The sequence below is a fragment of the Megalopta genalis genome, chromosome 9 (genome assembly GCF_051020955.1).
Source record: "Megalopta genalis isolate 19385.01 chromosome 9, iyMegGena1_principal, whole genome shotgun sequence".
Lineage (NCBI taxonomy): Eukaryota > Metazoa > Arthropoda > Insecta > Hymenoptera > Halictidae > Megalopta > Megalopta genalis.
The window spans coordinates 18,683,700-18,705,292 of NC_135021.1; the positions used below are offsets into that span (position 1 = coordinate 18,683,700).

The 21,593-nt window shown below is 39.5% G+C and overlaps 1 protein-coding gene across 3 annotated transcripts in view; it reads right to left on the minus strand.

Annotated features, from left to right (window-relative positions):
* Positions 1-21,593, minus strand: part of Ptx1 (pituitary homeobox homolog Ptx1) — a 53,493-nt gene that overhangs the window by 10,724 nt on the left and 21,176 nt on the right. For 2 of the 3 annotated variants that reach the window (XM_033477961.2, XM_033477962.2), the window contains exons 2-3: positions 20,077-20,274; positions 16,496-16,752 (exon numbers count right to left, since the gene is read on the minus strand). In XM_033477961.2, the coding sequence (XP_033333852.1) occupies positions 16,496-16,752; positions 20,077-20,274 (455 nt within the window). The remainder of the gene's footprint in view (positions 1-16,495; positions 16,753-20,076; positions 20,275-21,593) is intronic. The other variant, XM_033477963.2, reaches the window with a different exon arrangement.

Consider the following 21,593-nt stretch of genomic DNA (forward strand, 5'->3'; position numbering starts at 1 on the left):
TTGTCAATATTGTCAATAATTCCTTGAGTTTGTCGAGTCATACTATCCATATCAGTAGCATAAACTTGAGCGTGTATTTACGTTGATTGCGACAAACAGTTTTGTTACGTCGATCTTTGCTGTTTGCATGTGAAAAATCATGCGATTAAGAAATTAAATAACGCAGTATAAAAGAGCTTTCTTTCTAATCATGAACAAGCGTAAGGAATTCTCTTAAAAAAATATATATATATATATATAGTATATCTAAGTTTTCGAACGTGTATCTACCTTTAATAAAAGTGTTTTTTTAACCGAAAATTGTGATTTAAAAAAAAAAGAGAATGGTTCCCGTATTACGCGCCATTACGTTATATAATATATATTATTATATAATTAATATTATAATATATATTATTGTACAATTATTATTATTATAATATATATTATTGTATAATTATTATTATAATATATATTATTGTACAATTATTATTATTATAATATATATTATTGTATAATTATTATTATAATATATATTATTGTACAATTATTATTATAATATATATTATTGTACAATTATTATTATTATAATATATATTATTGTATAATTATTATTATAATATATATTATTGTACAATTATTATTATAATATATATTATTGTACAATTATTATTATAATATATATTATTATACAATTATTATTATTGTAATATATATATATTATTACACAATTATTATTATTGTAATATATATATATTATTACACAATTATTATTATTGCAATATATTATTATACAATTATTATTACTATAATATACATAATTCGGAGCGAAATTTTGATCGAATTTTTGATCGCGAACACAGTATATCCCGCCGGGTAGAAAACGGTTGTTCGCGCGGCAGCCCCAAAAACTGCGCGCGGAGACAAGCACTTCATTAAAAATAAATTCCCGCGAAAGAGTCCCGCCCGCCCGGATATCCGGGCGGCTTCGCGAGGATTTCGCGGCCGCGGAACTTGCTCCCCTTTTCTTTCCACGGATCGCCGCGGAACGCCGCCTTTTTAACTCTATACATCTTCGACGAGCCCGTTTCTAGACGATTACCGGCCCCCTTCTTCGCTTCTCCCCGCTTCTCCCCTCGCTTGCCGTCGTTTACATCGTCACGGATGCTAGCCGTGGCGGAATTGTGGAAGAACCGTTTCGCCAGTGGGATTTATGAAAGAGGCTGTACCGCGCGACGCGACGCGTCGTTTTCTGTTCTTGTCGTTGAGCTTCCGGATGGAATGCGCTGACAGAGAATTAGCCTCGGCCGGTCCTCGGTCCTCGCGGAAGAGCGAAAGAGTACGCGCGGAAGATAAAGCGGAACGACCGCGTGAATTAGCGTCGCACGATTCCTATGACATTTCTATGACATTTGACCCCTCCGTTCATTGCACAAATTGATTGACTTGACTTTTTGAAGAATCTTAAATTTTAGTGTCGAAACATTTATTATAAGCAATATTATTATAAGCAATTATTTATTATAAGCAATATTATTATAAGCAATATTATATTATATTATATTAGTCTCTATATTTTATACTTTATATTTTTATACTTTTTTTACTTTTTTATACTATTTTTATATTTTTATACCTTTTTTTAAAACTGTTTCATACTATTTTTATATTTTTAGACCTTTATACTTTATACTTTTTATATTTATAGCAACTTTCTACAGTGTCCCAATATTGTGGTATTTACGGCAAATGAGAGATTCCCGTGGTTATTCGAAGCAACTTTTTCCTTTACAAAAATGTTCTCCGAGTCACCGTTCACGAGTTATCAACGGAAAACACTGACCAATGAGAAGCGAGCTCGGCTCAGTGCTAGGCGGCCGAGCCAATGAGCGGAACTGGGCCTCGCGCGCTCGTTGACTGGGCCGCGTCGCGCCAGCCGAGGCGCTCGCCTCTCATTGGTCACTGTTTTTCGTAAATAACTCGTGAACGAAGCCTCGTAGAACATTTTCGCCAAGGAAAAAGTTGTTTCAAACGACCTCAGCTATCCCTTGCTTCCCGGAAATACCATAATTTTTGGTTTCGTCTTTCTCATTTTCTTCTTTCGCTTACTGTTTTTTAAAATTGCAAACAAGATCTGACACATCTTGAATAACATAAATATATATTCTTCAATTTTTCCAAGACTCTTACGAGTGTGTATTAATTGTTCGAATAACCAAAAAAGAAAGTTATTCACCTGTTTAAAATAAAAGTACAAATAACAAAACGGAGAATATCTGTCCGAGAATATCTGCATTATTATCGTTGTCTCAGCGTATGGCTGTATATGCACGGGGCTGCCTATTTTTCCGCGACACTTTCTTTTTACTCTGTTTGCTCCGCCCCCTCCCCTCCGCTCCCCCTCCCACTGTGCAGCGAGGCAGTCTAAGTTTCTAGCAGCACCGTCTCCATAAATCTTACTATAACGGCGAGATGGATCAGGGAGAATGGCCACGTACAACCGCGCGTAGAGGAGCCGGCTCGTGCTTGTATCGTATTTCCGTGAATGTGTGCGCGCGAGCGCGCGCTCCATATCCTCGAGGATTGCTATGAATATGCGACTGCATGCGGAGAAATCGAGCTGTCGCGACTGGATACGCGCATATCACAGGGGAGATCGTCCTTAGGCGACGGATTTCAGAGGGGTAATTAACGGAAATTTCGCGGGCACACGTGAAGAATTAACGCGCTGAGATTTATGACCTTTAATTACCACTCTCGAGACGAGGAAATTAGTTCGTTGAATAATTATAATTATTTCGTACGCGTATACGGTGATGAGAATAATAATTATAATAGACTCGGAGTAACTTTTACGTTTTTTGCGATATTTAAACTTAACAAAACAATATATTTCTATGTTAATATATATATATAATTATAATATAAATAATAATAATTTATTATAATAATATATATTATAACGTTTATTTTATTTAAACTTAACAAAACAATATATTTCTATATTAATATACATATTATTATTATCATCATTATTATTATCATTATACTATATTAATATAATTATAATATATAATAATTATAATAATTTATTATAATAATATACATTATAACGTTTATTTTGCATAGAGATCCGCAGTCTAGAATATAACTGTTGGGCGATTATTACGCGGGAGTTTAACCCTTTGCACTCGGATGTCGCCGATACGGCGACACAATATACAAAGTGTCCCAAAAAATGGGAGAAGCTTTTAGAAAAGCAGACAAAATTCGCGTTTCACATGCGACGTACGCTAATCAAATAAATTGAGAGCGCGACGTAAGAGAGGAAGAGAGAGAGAGAGAGAGAGAGAGAGAATGTGTGAGAGTTAATTAATCAGTTATAACGAAGGGTCCACCTGTCCGTGGAATCGCGCGACATTGCCGGAAATCTTGAGATCTAGCGGACAACGCGAAGACTTCCATGTCGTCGGCTGGATCACCGCCAAGACGAGCAAACAATTTTCTGGAATGTGACGCCGGGTAGACGGCGGTTTAGCGAACGTTCCGTAGGTGATTTTCACGTAATCGTGGAAACGCGACGTCATCGGAAGAGGAGTTTCAGATAAATTCGCGAGAATTTACTATTGCAATTCCGTCGAGAATAGATGGCGGAGACATTAATATGTGCTCCGTTGATATGCTAATAATAATAATATAATAATATAATAATATAATATATAATATATGATATATAATATATAATATATAATATATAATATATAATATATAATATATAATATATAATATATAATATATAATATATAATATATAATATATAATATATAATATATAATATATAATATATAATATAATAATATAATAATAATAATAATATAATAATATAATAATATAATAATAATAATAATATAATAATATAATAATAATAATAATAATAATAATATAATAATATAATATAACAATTTATTCGATTTCTACAAGTTAGAAAAATGATTTTACGCGTACAGTTAAAAAATAGCCTCGAGCGCAAAGGATTAAACGCAACTTCGTCGTTTCATCCCCCCTCCCCCCGAGGACGAGCTCCGTCCGAGGCAATTAATAATCGCGGCAATTAAAACGAGGAGAAAAATCGAGTGTGTATCGGGCCCGCGTAGACGAATTCCTGAGGACCGGTTGCGCGGGTGGAAGGGTTACGACACGACAACCCCTTCGAAGGGGGTTGGTCGAAACGAGGAGAGCGCGAGTATTATCGTTTGTATTAAAGTGGTCCGGAGGGCGAACGCTGAACGATACAAACGGCATATGAGCGTACAACGTGGAGAGCGCGGCGGGGGGAGGGGGGGGTGGCTAGCACCCCGGTGTGTGCAATTTTATGGATTTTTTTTTATCGTTGTGGTAGTGCGGACCGTACAGCTGCAGCCAGTGGGATTCGGATATTCAATGTCGGAGTACCTGTATGGATATTAAATTAACACCCGTAAGCCGCGAGTATTAACAACTTTGCAAAAGATTATACGAGATTATGAGCTCAAGCGGAACACGTGATTTTTAATGCCGTCCCGCCTAGCTCTCTCTCTCTATCTCTCTCTCTTTTTCTCTCGCGCGGCCGCCTCTTCCATTCTTTTGTAATTTATAAATAGTTATGGCTCATTGCGCTCTCGCCCGGCCGCCGCCGGCCGCGCGCTATATCGATTCCCATCGAATTGAAAGCGCTCTCTTTTTTCGCCTTCTTTTTCGTCGGCCCGTCTATTTTTTTTCTCTTTTTCTGTTTTTCCTTGTTTTGTTTTGTTTTTATTTTAACGGAACTCGCTTCAAAGATTCGATCGAACGCCGATCACGGAGTTTACGAGACCACCACGCGGCGGGATAAAATTACTCTATTTCGGAGCATTTTTATATTGTTTTTCTTTTTTAATGTTTATTGGTTTTAACTAGCGCGTGCTCGATGATCGCGTTTTTTTAAGTTCTTTTTTGATTTCTAGAGAGGAAGATCGAGAGAGAGAGAAGAAGATTATTTTTGGGCAACCGCGACGATATAGCTATATTATATTATAGCTATATTATTATTATAGCTATGTTACAGCTATATTAATAGCTATATTATATTATAGCTATGTTATAGCTATATTAATAGCTATATTAATAGCTATATTATATTATAGCTATGTTATAGCTATATTAATAGCTATATTATATTATAGCTATGTTATAGCTATATTAATAGCTATATTATATTATAGCTATGTTATAGCTATATTAATAGCTATATTATATTATAGCTATGTTATAGCTATATTAATAGCTATATTAATAGCTATATTATATTATAGCTATGTTATAGCTATGTTATAGCTATATTAATAGCTATATTAATAGCTATATTATAGCTATATTATAGCTATATTATAGTTATATTATATTAATAGCTATATTATAGCTATATTTTATTAATAGCAATAGTAATAGTTTTCAGTGAAAAACCCGTAAAAAGTCTTGCCAGTCCGAATGAAAAATTTTGACGCACGTCTTATAGCCTAGCTCGGGGCACGGAATTAACCGGCACGCAACATTCGGACGGCGAGAGCAACGCCTCCCGACTCCAGTCTATAATAATAATAATAATTACCCCCGTAAATAAAGTTAATTGTGCCAAAAAACAAACGAAAGGCACAGTAAATCGCCAAAATAATAATAAAATAAGAAAATAAGAAAATAAAATAAGAAAATAAGAAAATAAGAAAATATCGCTCCGTCATGAATAATTGAATATGTTCTAATCGATGGTCTGCAATCGCCGCGCAATCATCTCGACATCTCCGCGATAAGTTTCTAGATCAGCAAGGTTCGATCGTTACCGGAAGAGGAATTGATTGACTTTTTGTATACACGTAGAATTATCAAAGGCTCGCGGCAGAAATGAACTTTGAATCTAAACTACAGATAAGAATCAATTGCACGACGATAATACCTTTTTCTTTTCTTCTTTTTACTTTTATTTTTCTATCGGCACATTTTATCTCCGTCCCGTTTCACGATTTATCTGTGCTGCAGATTGTATTCAACCCTTTGCACTCGAAGCTATTTTAATTATATTTTTGAAACGTATTTTCCGATCTACAATGTTTCTGGTTTGATATGATTTATTGCAAATTATGCGTATGAAAGATTATTGGCAAGTAAAAATAACAAAATAATAATAAAATAAAATAATAAAATAAAATAGTAAAATAATAGAATAATAAAATAATAGAGTAATAATAAAATGAAATAATAAAATAAAATAATAAAATAAGATAATAAAATAATAGAGTAATAATAAAAGAAAATAATAAAACAATAGAGTAATAATAAAATAAAATAAATAAATAATAAAATAATAAAATGTACTCACAGAATTCTAATGAATCAGATAATAATTGTGAACGAAGTATAATTTCAGTTGGCACCTGGTTACTAAATTGTCCGAAATTTATTCCGGGATCAATGAGAACGAATGTCGCACGTCTTCTTTCACACGTGTCAATCGTGTAATTTATACTGTAATGCGTTATTCCACGGCGATTCTGCAGATAACGTTATTGGAAATAAATCTGAAAATTCGATCGGTTTGCTAGCGGAGCTACAATTCACCGTAAAAGGTTAATATTCGGTGCCGGTAATCCAGCAACGAAATATCGCAGATCACGCGTACACCACCGGCCTTCGACGTTTTCCAAGCCCGTCCCGCGGCGGTATTAACTTCGCGCGCGATTTACAGTCCGCGGCCGGTTCGCCACCGTTTCGCTGAAACTCTCGAAATCTCCGATAGGAACCGTCATATCGTTTCATGAATGAATGCGTTCGCGTTCGGGCTTAACATCCTCGAGTTGCGACTTCTGATCCCAGGCAGCGTTCGCGCGAAAACTTCGCGCTTCGAACGAACCCGAAAAAAAAGGAAAAAAGAAGAGAAAAAAAACACGCCAGGCTATTTCCGCGTCGCGTGATTCCGCTGCGGAGATAATTTAACGTTGAATTGTTAACCCTTCGCAGCGGAGACGTTTTACGTCGAAATTCAAGATTTTAGTTTCTTTGACTTTCGTTTTAATAACATAATATATAACAATGTAGTTTAATATACAGGGCGTTCCAAAAATGTCTCGCAATCCGAAAGTGGCGGGTTCCTCGGGTCATTTGAAGCAACTTTTTCCTTTGCGAAAATGTTCTCCGACGCACCGTTAACGAGTTATTGACGAAAAACAGTGACCAATGAGAGGCGAGCTCGGCTGGCGCGAGGCGACCGAGCCAATGAGCGGAACTGGGCTTCGTGCGCTGGTTGGCTGGGCCGCCTCGCGTTAGCCGTACTCGATTCTTATTGGTCACAGTTTTTCGTTAATAACTCGTTAACGGTGCCTCGGAGAACATTTTTGTAAAGGAAGAAGTTGCTACAAAAGACCTCAGAAACCTTTTTGGGACAACCTGTATGTATTAAATAATATTAACATTATCAATTCGGTTTAAGTGTAAAATTTGCTAAAGTCGTAACTATTGCGCGAGTCGCGAAAATCTAATTACATATGTAAAAAATGCATTTTAACTTATATATGTGTATTATTTATATTATAGTATAATAATACTATAGTATGGTATAATAATAGTACTATAATATATAGTATAATAATACTATAACAATACTATACTATATAGTATAATAATACTATAATATACCAATAAAATTCTGCGATCAATATTTAATTAACATAACAATTCTGCTATAATAAATAAAACAACCGAAGACACAGAGCAGCGGAGCAGGTTACTGTGTGGAATAACCAATTGCTGTGCCTTTAGTAAAATATAAATAATATAAAAATAATATAAATATAAATATATATTAAATAAATAAAATAATATACATAAATAATAAAATAATAAAATACATAATATATAAATAATATAAAGATATGAAATATAAAAAATATTAAACATTTTAATTCAAAGATAAACAGACCAAAAGACTGACAAAAATAGAATCCGTCTTCTTCGATAACTATAAAATGAATTTAAAAGAACGAGCCAAAGAGGCACAGTAATTGGTACATGCACACAGTAACTGGCACCACGATTCTGTGAGAACTTAAAAAATCGCCTCGTTCTCGCAACTGAAATAAATAAACAAACTCGCCATGATTAAAATAGCAAATAGCACCACGCAAAGCGACAGGAAATGAATATCCCGCGAGGAAAATTGATACGACAATTACCAGAAGACGGTAACATCGTCTCGAATCGTCGCGGAACACGCTCGCGGATCGGCGCCGGGGATAAAAGGCCCAAAGACAATCCCCGGAATCAAACGAAGCAGCTCGTAACGCTTATCCCCGAATCCCGTGCATCACCGTAACAGATATCTACGTCGTCGCGGGCTCAATCAGAGCAGTCCCGTTAATTTCGAGCCTATGGCCGCGTCGGGGATGCTTCATAATGCGCGGCGCGGATCCGCTGCGCGGCGACCGCCGGCGGCGCCGCCGCCGCTGCCGCGCGCCGCCTAAAATCCCGAAGACAGCCGAGTTGAGCCTTTGTGCACACGAGAACTTACGAGCTGGCAAGTGCGGCCCCGGCGATCCGACGCTAAACCCCGCGCGTAACTGGAATGCTGGAGCGAGAGGGTCGCCCGTGGAAAAAGATTAACCGGACGGAGAGATAGAAAAGCGAGGTGAATATACGAGAGAGAGAGAGAGAGAGAGAGAGAGAGAGAGAGAGAGAGATAAATGTGCTGTTGAAAGAGAGAGAGAGAGAGAGAGAGAGAGAGAGAGAGAGAGAGAGAGAGAGAGAAGCGCTCGCATACTAGATGCAAATCGGCCTACGGAAGAGATATGCACCGGGCGACCGCAGCGCAGCGCAGTGCAGCAACGCGTGCATCGAAATGCAACCGGCCGCTGCAATGGCAAAGGTAATAATTGATATATAGCGATGGCATTGGCCGCTGACAGCCGCTAACCCGGCCGAATACGGATGACACTCGGTAATCCTCACTCTCATACCGGTTAGTGTCCACCTATATTCCGCGGCGTCCCATTTCCCATTCCCATGGCGTGTAAGCTCGGTCCTCTCTCCCCCCCCCCTCCCCTCCCCACGTCACTAGCGCTCGACCAAACCCACTCTGTCCTCTCTCTCGAGAGAGAGAGAGAGCGGGAGAGAGAGGGAGAGAGAGAGAGAGAGCGCGAGCTCACTGTTGTCCACCCTCGCTCCGCGCATTACATATACGTAACTTTCCCCCCCCTCCTTGCTTTTGGACTCGTCCCTCCTCCCACTAACAGATACATATACCAACACGGATCAGCGACGTGTGTCCACGTTGCGAAGGGAAAGAGACTTTCGGGGCGAGAGAGACGCTGATACTGGGACGAACGATGTGGAGAGGGATGGAGAGGATGCAGCTGGTCGGAGAGAGAGAGAGAGAGAGAGAGACAGAGAGTTTCGCGAAGAGAGAGCGAGAGAGTTTGGCGAAGAGAGAGAGAGAGTATCGCGAAGAGAAGGAGAGAGAGTGAGTTTTGTGAAGAGAGAGAGAGAGAGAGAGAGTATCGCGAAGAGAGGGAGAGAGAGAGAGTTTTGTGAAGAGAGAGAGAGAGAGAGAGTATCGCAATGAGAGAGCGAGAGAGAGAGAGTTTTGCAAAGAAAGAGAGCGAGAGAGTTTCGCGAAAAGAGAGCGAAAGAGAGAGAGAGAGAATATCGCGATGAGAGAGCGAGAGAGAAAGTATCGCGAAGAGAGAGAGTTTTGCGAAGAAAGAGAGAGAGAGAGAGAGAGAGAGAGAGACATCACTTTGTAGAAAGACAGAAATGCATTGCTTTATAGAGAGCGAGAGAGAGAGAGAGAGAGAGAGAGGACAGAAATGCATCGCTTAATAGAGAGAGAGAGAGAGAGAGAGAGAGAGAGAGAGAGAGAGCGAAGCATCGTTGCATACAAAGAGGGAGGGGGGCGAGAGAAGCATCGCAGCGCAGAGAGTCCCGAGCACCGACGCCACCACGCGGTATGCGATGCAACCATACTAATCCGTCGATGGATTTATGGTCTTAATCACCGGCGGATTATCTCGGACGGCCGCGCTCTGCTGCCACCGACCGAAACATACGCCTGCCTCTTTGCAGATAACTGTACCTAGGCATCCCTGCTTCTCCCTGTCGCCCCCCTCCTCTCTCTCTCTCTCTCTCTCTCTCTCTCTCTCTCTCGTCTCTCTAGTCGCTTCGTGTTTCCCGCTTTTCTACGACCCTCGCGCGAGTTACCACCTTCTCCTCTTCTTCCTCTTTCTCCATTTTCCTCGAGCATATTCGTTCCCTATGCCACGTCCGGATATCTTTTATCTGTCACCAGGCTGCTGCAGTCCGATGATCATGAATTGATAGAGAGAGAGAGAGAGAGAGAGAGAAACCCAACCGTGTGTGTGTGTGTGTGTGCAAGGACATCGATTCTCTAGCGAGATTCCCTATTTTTCGCGACCAAACGCAAGTATAAAACAGCGATCTGTAGGTGCTGGTACGGTTTTGTCAAGGTTAAATTGGTTGGATGGTTTGTAAATTTGTTGGGAACACTGTGAAAAGCTTCTGGAATTCTGTAAATTCACTTCGAAGTATCGGTTGACTCTCTCTAACTGACGCGAAGATCGCGCACGAAAATGGACAATTTGGGGAGCGGAGATACGATTATTCGAGCCTTGTGGATCGTGTATTATAATTAAGAATGGTCAATAACTATAAAAACGAGCTACAATAATAATCTCGATATAATAAAAGCTCGAACAATCGTATCTCCTCTTCCGTAACTGTCCATTTCTGGAGACAATTTAAGCGTCAATTAGAGAGACATTACTGTACCTCTTATGTAAGGCAAAAGCACCTATTATGGAACACTTTTCAGGTGGTATTGTATTATCACCGATTTTATTACAATTTAAATGAGACGATGTCGAATGATTATCTTATTGTTCGGTAGATTAATGTTTGTAGAGAACGTAATGAATTTCGAAATATTTATTTAACGATAAAAATAAAAAGTTGTATGAATAAAATAGCGTTTCATATTCAATGCTCCAAAGAAAAAAAAAATACAAAAGGTCCTACCATTCCAACAAGATGAAAAATATCGTTTAGGATTTAAACAAAATAATAAAAATGAAGTAAAATAAAGTGTGAAAGTTTAAATAATAATAAAGTTTGAATAAAGTGTGAAAGTGAGTCTGTAAGTGTTTGATATTTTATCAAGTAACTTTCACGTTGTGACGAAACAGAAAAATAGCAACAAATTCACTGTTGCCTTGTATGCTTCTTTTCACAATAGAAAAACTTTTGTTCGCGATATTTTTATAATAGAGCATATAGTTTAAAAGAGAAAGTAAGGTGAAAGAGGTTGGCTGAGATTCACCTTTCCATCCAAGAGAAAGCGAAAACCATTTTGGAATCCGTTGGAAACCATAAAACTATAAAACTTTCTATTCCGATTCCTCGTGCCATAGTTATGGTTTCGTGCCATAACTATGACACGAGGGAATTGGATTGTGGAAAAATTATTATTGCATCCTCGGCGAAACAATTGACAATCGTTTTATTTCAAAAATAAGAAATAAATAATGTACAAAAATTTGTTTCATAGAGAACTGCATAAAGATTTGTTTCATAGAAAACTGTATTAAAATTTATTTCACAGAAAACTCTATAAAAATGTATTTCCTAAAAACCCACAAAAATTTCGCAGAACTTTTTTAATTTTCGAATAAACTTTGCATACGCGTACTTCACTTTTTCATCACTCTATCTATGAATAATAATTTCTGAAGCCTCCAACCATATTCTAAATTCCCAAATGAAAATAATAACAGCCGAAAATATAACTTTTCCATTCCTTGGAAATTCTATTGAATTGCACACACACAAAATTATACAAGCTTCGCATTAAAAAATCAACGTTCTTCGAAAGAAAGATCGAACTTTCCGATTCGAGCCCATCCACTGTTTAGTGCACTGGTTGTTGAATCGCTATTCCGGTTTTATCCGCAATTCCGTTAAATCCGAGGACAAAATAGATAAGCTTTGACGCGTTTATCGGCGAGCATTAAATGTTGCATCCCGATTAATTAAGCGTATATCGGAACGACTAGAACTGAGTAAATGCGGCGCACAATCGCGGCCCGTAAATTCGTAAATTCCAGTATCTCGAAGTTCGTGTAACACAGAAATTTCGGCCGAAGAATCAGCTCACGGTTCAACGAGTCGAACAACGGCCGTGGCACGTACCGGGGATGATTATGGTACAAGCAGGACGGCTTCATTGACAGCAACATCGGCAACACTGTCCGTGATGTTCGGCAAACCTCGAACCTCGCGAATAATCGCGATTAATTCGACGTTATTGAACACCTTTTTTTTTTAAGCGAAGAACTCGAAAGGCTAATTTTTTAAAGGTTAAATTCGATGCTTCCCAATAATTCCTTATTCGAACAATTCTGTATTCGAATAATTCTTTATTCAAACAACTTCTTATTCGAATAATTCGGTATTCGAATATTTCTGTATTCGAATAATTCTTTATTCCAATAATTCCTTATTCGAATAATTCTTTATTCAAACAATTCTGTATTCAAATAATTCTTTATTGAAACAATTCCTTATTCGAATAATTCTGTATTCAAATAATTCCTTATTCGAATAATTCTGTATTCGAGTAATTCTGCATTCGAATAATTCTGTATTCGAATAATGCTTTATTCAATCAATTCCTTATTCGAATAATTCTTTATTCCAATAATTCCTTATTCGAATAATTCTGTATTCCAATAATTCTTTATTCGAATAATTCTGCATTCGAATATAATTCTTCATTCCAATAATTCCTTATTCAATCAATTCCTTATACGAGTAATTTTGCATTCGAATATAATTCTTCATTCCAATAATTCCTTATTCGAGTAATTCTGTATTCGAACGATTCTTCATTCAAACAATTCCTTATTCGAATAATTCTGTATTCGAGTAACTCTTTATTCAAACAATTCCTCATTCGGATAATTCTGTATTCGAATACTTCCTTATTCGAATAATTCTGTGTCTGAATAATTCTGTATTCGAATAATGCTTTATACAAACAATTCCGTATTCGAATAATTTTGTATTCGAATAATTCTTTATTCAAATAATTCTGTATTCGAGTAACTCTTTATTCAAACAATTCCTCATTCGAATAATTCTTTATCACGCATTATTACTATTTCATTTTATTTTTTATCATTTATATTATTTCTTTCTTGTTTCCATACTCATTTCTTGTTTAAAAGTCCCATTCGCTTGGATCAATTTCCTAAATTTTTTCCTAAAATACGCTTTCGCAATAAATTTCCGCAGTCCAATTAGAACCACATGATCGTTCGCTTTTCAAATTTTCGTTCGAATTTCGCTTTGATCGCGTTCAAAGAACGGTTCTTTCATCCTCTGAATCGCGACTCGGAATTGATAATCGTCAGTGAGGCAGAACAGTTGACTGACCCGTCGCGGAACAAAACAAACGATCCCCGAAATTAACCCGTTGGGAAGGCAAACTTTAATCCGCCGCGATCTCCTCGCTTTTATGGGTCTTAAAATATGGCCGGACGAGAGCGGCAGGGAAATAGAAGGAAAAAGACGAAGAATGCCGGCTGTGGGAACGTTACGATTCGCGGACGCCGTCCGTGGTTTCGCGATAGTTGGGATCCGCAGCATTTTGGTACATGGCGTATAGCACCGTGGCGGGAACACCGTGCCATGCTCTGTGTGGTTCTATAAATCCAGGAGGGCTTACCGGCGCAAAGCTTCCCTTGTGAGCTGCGCAACCCCACGTGACCCCGTGCCAGCCCACCTCCGTGTACCCGTTTCTCTTCCGCGCCGATCCCGACGTTTCGTCCGAGCTCTCTCTCTCTCTCTCTCTCTCTCTCTCTCTCTCGCTCTCTATTGCCGTGTATCTCATGATATGATCATTTCGAGATGTCTCGCTGAAACGCGCGACGGAACCGCGAGAGTTGTCAAGCCAAGAAAGACATGGCCCGCCGGTTGATCCGACTGGAAACTGTCGGATAAACTATGGGATAAACTGTGGGCAAACCGTGGACACGGATACTGTTTGCTAGCCGCAACCGAATCGGAAACTTCAATGCGAGCAATTTATTTTTAAAGTTATTGCTACGAGCTTTTCGATCGTGAGTTATGGTAATGTCTGTTTAATTGATGCGAAGATGGTAATTCTGTATTCGAATAATTCCTTATTCAAATAATTCTGTATTCGAATAATTCTGGGTTCAAATAATTCTGTATTCGAATAATTATGGGTTCAAATAATTCTGTATTCGAATAATTCCTTACTCAAATAATTCTGTATTCGAATAATTCTGGGTTCAAATAATTCTGTATTCGAATAATTCTGGGTTCAAATAATTCTGTATTCGAATAATTCCTTATTCAAATAATTCTGTATTCGAATAATTCCTTATTCAAATAATTCTGTATTCGAATAATTCCTTATTCAAATAATTCTGTATTCGAATAATTCCTTATTCAAATAATTCTGTATTCGAATAATTCCTTATTCAAATAATTCTGTATTCGAATAATTCTGTGTTCAAATAATTCTGTATTCGAATAATTCTGTGTTCAAATAATGCTTTCTTCAAACAATTCCTTATTCGAATAATTCTCTATTCGAATAATTCTGTATTCGAACAATTCTGTATTGGAATAATGCTTTATTCAAACAATTCTGTATTCGAATAATTCCTTATTCCAATAATTCCCTATTCGAATAATTCCTTATTCCAATAATTCCCTATTCGAATAATTCTTTATTCAAGCAATTCCTTGTTCGAATATTTCTGTATTCGAATAATTCTTTATTGAAACAATTCCTTATTCGAATAATTCTGTGTTCGAATAATGATTTATTCAAACAATTCGTTATTAGAATAATTCTGTATTCGAATAATTCTGTGCTCAAATAATGCTTTATTCAAACAATTCTCTATTCGAATAATGTTTCATTCAAGCAATTCCTTATTCGAATAATGCTTTATTCAAACAATTCCTTATTGGAATACTTCTGTATTCGAATAATCCTACTTTCCAATAATTCTATTTTCCAATAATCCTACTTCTTCTCGATATGTTTCAGCCTCTCTATGGATCTCAAAAAGTTTAAATCAACCCTTTTCACTCGACTTGCGTCTCCGACGCGCCACTAAAATTGTTCTCCCACGTTTCAAGATAAGTTTTACGCGATCGAAGCTCAGATATAAAAGAAATTGTCAAAAGTCTAACTGTTGTATGAGAGTCAATTTCAGACTCTCACACGCATAAGACTCAATTTCGTACGCATAAAGTGGACATTTTCGTATAAAATGGAAACACCATAAGTCGGAAAAGTTACTTTAGATTTACAGAGTGAAAATTGCCTTCGAGTGTTAAAAGTAAATGAAAATTATTAGCACCGTCAGGCAGAAATGCCATTTTCCAGAAGCGAGCCATGCCCTCGGGCACAACACCTCGAGGTATCAGAACGCGGACCAGCATGAATTGTTGCCATTGTAATCGATACTTCATGGTATCAATGCGTCCATTGTGGCTCGCCGGTTCGATCGAGCGGCATCGAAGTTGCTCGCGCTCGGAGTTCGGCAGCAGACGTAGAAATTCACGAATGAATGAATGTGTGTGTGTGTGTGTACGTTCGGTAAGTCATTTGCAACAGGAGGACGCGCGATACACGCCGATTAAAATAGATAGTAACGTTTCCGCCGGGCGCAGAATTGTTTGTCCAGAATAAGAAATATGATCGATAGAGGCTCGATCGGCCGATAACGCGGGAAGAAAACCGATAGCGGTGCTTTTCGACGGAAAAAAAAAGAAAGAAGAAATAAAGAACCGCGTGTGTCGACTCATTTAATCGAGAAGCAATTAGTCACGAGGCAACGTGTGACTCATTTCAGCTTGTAGCCGACGACGAATCTCTCGTTCGCGCAATCTTCGATGGAAAAATGCCTTCGCGATTATTATTGGCGCGGCTCGACGAGGAAATTATATTATATATTATTATAATAATATTAATATATAATATATTAATTATTATAATATAATATTATAATAATATATATTAATATACATATAATAATATATATAAGTAAACTAATCACTCTAGCTCCCCCTAATCACTCCCCCCCGCCGAAAAACTGTAGGCCTCTTGGCCCAATTATAATTAATAATAATAATATTATTAATATAATAACAATAATATAATAAAATTATAATAATATTATTACGTTTTAAAAAAGCTATACGAATATTTTCTACAACCATTGTAGAAAGCCGCCATTGAAATTTCATATATTCAGGATGTCTCCCACCCCCTTGCACCCCCTTGGCACTTTCTAAAAATTCCAGCCGATAATTCTGCGACAGCCTTGCCGCGCTAAAGTTTACGAGAAGAGACGAAGGAGACGAAGGATTGTAAATTTGTTAAAGTATTGTTACTTACTCTGACACGTGACTCAGCAAGCCGCAGATACTGACCCATCTCTTCTCTGCTCGGCATGTCCGGGTAACGATTCGTCGCGAAAAACCGCTCGAGCTCCTGAAGTTGCTGCGACGTGAAATGCGTCCTCTGCCGCCTTTGCCGTTTGTTCTTCTTCCCGTCCTTATCGTCCGCGTCGTTCACGCCGACAACGCCAACGGGGGAAACCACCCCTCCGCCAGCGCCCAATTCGTGTTTCACTTCTGTCGGTGTCCGAACACCTGAAACGTGTTAAGATATCAAATTCTCAACGGAGACAGCGATTATTATGTCCTGGCAAACGCGTAGCCTATCGCGATTAGCGACGACGTCTCGCTCGTATTGCTCCGAATAACTATGAAATTAACCCTTTTCGTACTTGAGCAGCGTTAAAAATTGTTACAGCACATTTCGAAATAATTTTGTTAATCGAATTTCTTTGTATTTACAGAACTGTTGAAGGCGTGACTGTTGCATGAGTTGATATACACAGTGTGCGAAAATTATAGTATTTCCTGGAAACGTGGGATTCTTAAGGTGATTCGAAGCAACTTCTTCCTGTGCGAAAATTTTCTACGAGGCATCGTTTACGAGTTATTAACGAAAAATGCTGACCAATGAGAGGCGAGCTCGAGCGGCGCGAGGCGGCCCAGCCAACGAGCGCGCGGCGCCCAGTTCCGCTCATTGGCTCGGCCGCCTAGCACCGCCTAGCGCCAAGCGAGCTCGCCATTCATTGGTCGGCGTTTTTCCGCAATAACTCGTAAACGAAGCCTCGGAGAACTTTTTTGTAAAGGAAAAAGTTGCTTCAAATCACCTCGGGAACTTTAGGAAGCTTGGAACATTTCCGGCGGCTGCGACCGCTTCTTTGGAACGATCGACGCGCGACGATATTTGCTCGTGTTTCAACATCGACGAGAAACTTGTTCAGGGAGAACTGTTATAACTTTGCTGTTTATCAACGGATCGAATGAAAGTTTATACCGTCGGAAAGAGGAATGTCGCAGCTTTCAAACGCCGGTCTAAAACCGTAGATAGCGCTGTTAATTACCGAGATATGCTCCGAGTCTCGGAACATATTCGTCGCACCGTGTGTACGGAAACGCGTGCGTCGGCATACGATGGGAAGATCCTGGATCGTTTAGATCGTTCCTATAGTTATCTCTGCGGTACCACGGTGCTAGATCCCGTTGTTCAGAAGCTACCACGACTATGTTTGCCATGATAGCGACAGGTGAGGGGGTATTCCGCCCCTGGTCCCCGCAACAAATCACCAACCACCCTTCCTCGCATTGACAACCGCGTGATCGATTGCTTACTTTCTCAAAGACCGCCGCTGGCCAGGCGTCTGATGATGCCGCTAACTATCTTTTAGGACCCTGCCTGTTTACAGAGGTACCTAACCGACATAAGGTCGCGCTGATATCGCGCCGTATCGAGATCGTTCGATTCCTCTATCGCTGCATTCGAATTTATTTAGTATTATTTACCGCCGGGCTTGCACCGATCGTAAGTATCATCGAGAACGTTACGTTACGTTTTCATTGTTTAAAACTACTCTATCCAATCATTGTTAAAGTTGATTAGATAATTGTTTAATTCTTGCGCTACTAAATTAGCCTGAGATTTTTAACGATTTATCGTTATTTTTATCGGTTCGAAGAATAACAAATCTTCCTTTGAAATGTCATCTAAATACGTTAAGTAATTGTATTATAAAATAAGTAATTGTATTATTAATAAATGTATATTTATTTAAATAAATGTAAACACAGTGTGTCCCGAAAATGTCTCGCAATACGGAAATGAGTTCACGAGGTGATTTGAAGCAACTTTTCCCTTTGCGAAAATGCTCTCCGCGGCTTCGTTTACGAGTTATTAGCGAAAAACAGTGACCAATGAGAGGCGTGGTCATCTAGCGCTCGCCTAACACTAGGCGGCGCTAGGCAGCCGAGCCAATGTGCGGAACCGGGCGCCGCGCGCTCGTTGGCTCGGCCGCTACGCGCCAGCCGAGCGCTCGCCTCTCATTGGCCAGCGTTTCTCCTGAATAACTCGTGAACGAAGCCTCGTAGAAAATTTTCGCAAAGGAAAAAGTTGCTTAGAATCACCTCAGGTATCTCTGATTTTAGAATTGCGAGACATTGTTGGGTCATCCTACATTGTATATTATATAATAAATATATTACTATAAATAAACGTATATTTATTTATATGCTTGCACACTGGCCGACAAAGAGAAGCAGCGTCTGTTTATTAAATTATTTCGAATAACGAGGATTCTCGGCGCAGGGTTGCGGGGTGCAGGGCGGCGCAGGGTGCTCGGTGCGCCACGGAAGCAGTTCGACGATAAGGAGTTTTGAATCCAGACACACTAGCGAGCTTTACCGGTTAACAAGAGGGTACGTGCTGGACTCGCGTAAGGAGTACGAGAGGCTTCCGCCCTCGTCTCGGGATTACAACGAGTGAAGTGAGATCCGTCCCCGGGGTTTGTTGTTAACCAAGAGACCGTAAGACTCGGAGAGAGATATTTCAATTTGCGGGGATTTGGTGGGGCTGCGAGAGCGTCGGCTAAGTGCCGAACAAACGTGCAAACAAACGACGCCGGCAGCATTTTCCTCACCTTTCTCGCGCGTCCCGCACGCCTCGCCGCGATGGCTACGACACTCTCTCTCTCTCTCTCTCTCTCTCTTTCTCTCTCTCTTTCTCTCTATTATCATTTGATAGCACCGCCCGTGAGAATTGTCGGGGATGATCATAAGGAATTTCCTTATGCTACCGAATTTCATTAGAGCGAATTTTAACGAGCTCGATCGATTCTGGATTCTGTTTCGACTGGATTCCTGTTGATGAAACCGATTCGTTCGCGTAATATATACCGTGATATTACATGTATTACATGATTATAGACTGAAAGCAACTTTTATCACTCTCGGTGATATTTATATAGAGGGTATCCCAAAAATATGGTATTTTCGGGAACTGTGGGATTGCTGAGGTGATTTGAAGCTACTTTTTCCTTTGCGAAAATGTTCTACGAGGCTTCGTTTACGAGTTATCGAGGAAAAACAGTGACCAATGGGAGGCGAGCTCGCTCGGCGCTAGGCGACACCGGGCCAATGAGCGGAACTGGGCTTCGCGCGCTCGTTGGCTGGGCCGCCGCGCGCTAGCCGAGTGCTCGCCTCTCATTGATCAGCGTTTTTCGTTGATAACTCGTTAACGACGACTCGGAGAACATTTTTGTAAAGGAAAAAGTTACTTCAAATAATCTTGCGAACCCCTCAGTTCCCGGAGATACAATAATTTTAGGACAAATGTAGATTATTTTCTTGGTTTGAGTTTGTAGAGAGAGAGAGAGAGAGAGAGAGAGAGAGAGAGAGAAAGAGAGAGAGAAAGAGAGCAAGAGAGAGAGAGAGAGAATATCGCGATGAGATAGCGAGAGAGAGAGAGAGAGAGAGAGAGTATCGCGAGGAGAGGTTTGAGAGAGAGAGTTTTGCGAAAAGAGAGAGAGAGATGGAGGGAGAGAGAGAGAGAGAGAGAGAGAACAATAAAACAAAAAAGGCTAGGCCTACCTTTTCGTATATCCGGCCTGTGCGTCGTGTTCGTGCGGGACCTGGGCGGCGCGGTAGAAAATCCGCCGGAGGATGCTGTGGGTGTCGCGCCCTGCTTACTTGGATTGCTGCCGCCGGGCGTGTGAGATCCGTGGCCGGTCGAATCGAGCCTCGCTAAACTCTCGTTCGTCTCGTCCCGGAATTCACCCTGTGTCCATACTGCAAAACGCATTACACCCTCTTGCAACGTTGTCTAACTTCGCTATTATCTCACCGCTACGCTAATGTCTCCCTAATTGTCGCCCAAATTGTGCACTAAAGTAGACAATTTCGGGAGAGGAGATACGATTATTCGAGCCTTGCGGCTCGTTTTTTATAATATTAATAGCTAATTATAATATTTGTATGTATAATTAGCTATTAATATAGTTATATTAATATAGCAAAATTAATATAGTTATGTTAATATAGCTATATTATCGCTAAATTATTATTATAGCTATATTGTCGTTATATTATTATTATTATAACTATATTATAGCTATATTAATAGCTATGTTATAACTATATTAGTAGCTATATTATAGCTATATTAATATAGCAATATTAATAGCTATATTATAACTATATTATATATATATATTATACTATACTATTCTATATATACTATACTATACTATACTATTATATATAATGGAAAATGCTTGACCAATAAAAGTTAATTTCTCGCATCGAAAAAAAATTACCTTCCATTTCCCATCGAGATACCAAAATTGCTTTCCTACCAATCCGATAAATTGCTCTAACTTCACGAGAATGTTAGCGAGGTCGATGGTGGTCGCTGTACGCGTTAATCTTCCGAACACGTGACACGCGTCCTAAGCAACGTTTCCATTATTTTCTGGAACCGCTCGCGGATCCGGCAAGTCTGACGAACGGTGTCTCACCTTTTCGTCATAAACTAATTCGTTCGTTGTTTCGCCGACAAGACACGTCGCCGTGTCCGAAACCGTCAAATCATCCGGGCACCGCTCGGTCCCGCCCCGCGCCGCCCCGCCGGCGCACAATCCCTCTCTGTCTCTCGGGTAATTATTTATCCACCGCGCGGGTATTCCGGCGAGAATAAAAAAAGAAAGAGAGAAGGAAGCGGAAAGTAGAGTCGAGAATAGGGCAGGCTGGTGTGCGCGCGAGGCTGTCAGTGGCAGAGTCGGACAGCGGAGAAGTTAATCGGGCCGGTCGTTTAGTTTCGCTCCGTTTAGTTATATTTGGTTCTCCACGGGGGCGGCAAAGGGGAGGGGCGTGGTTCACAATTAGTCGGCGCGTAACTCCGGCTGATTTAGTGGCGTGCTGCCGGCTACGCACGAGATGAGGAGATACACGCGTGTCACTCTTTCTCCCTTTTACAGCGTATATCGCCGATTCTGGTACAACCATAAGCGCGCGCGCGCGTTGTTGGAACCTACGAAGGAACCGGATTCGGAAGATAAGGAGCACCCGGTATATATATTCAGAATTGGTACTTATTGATTTCTACGATA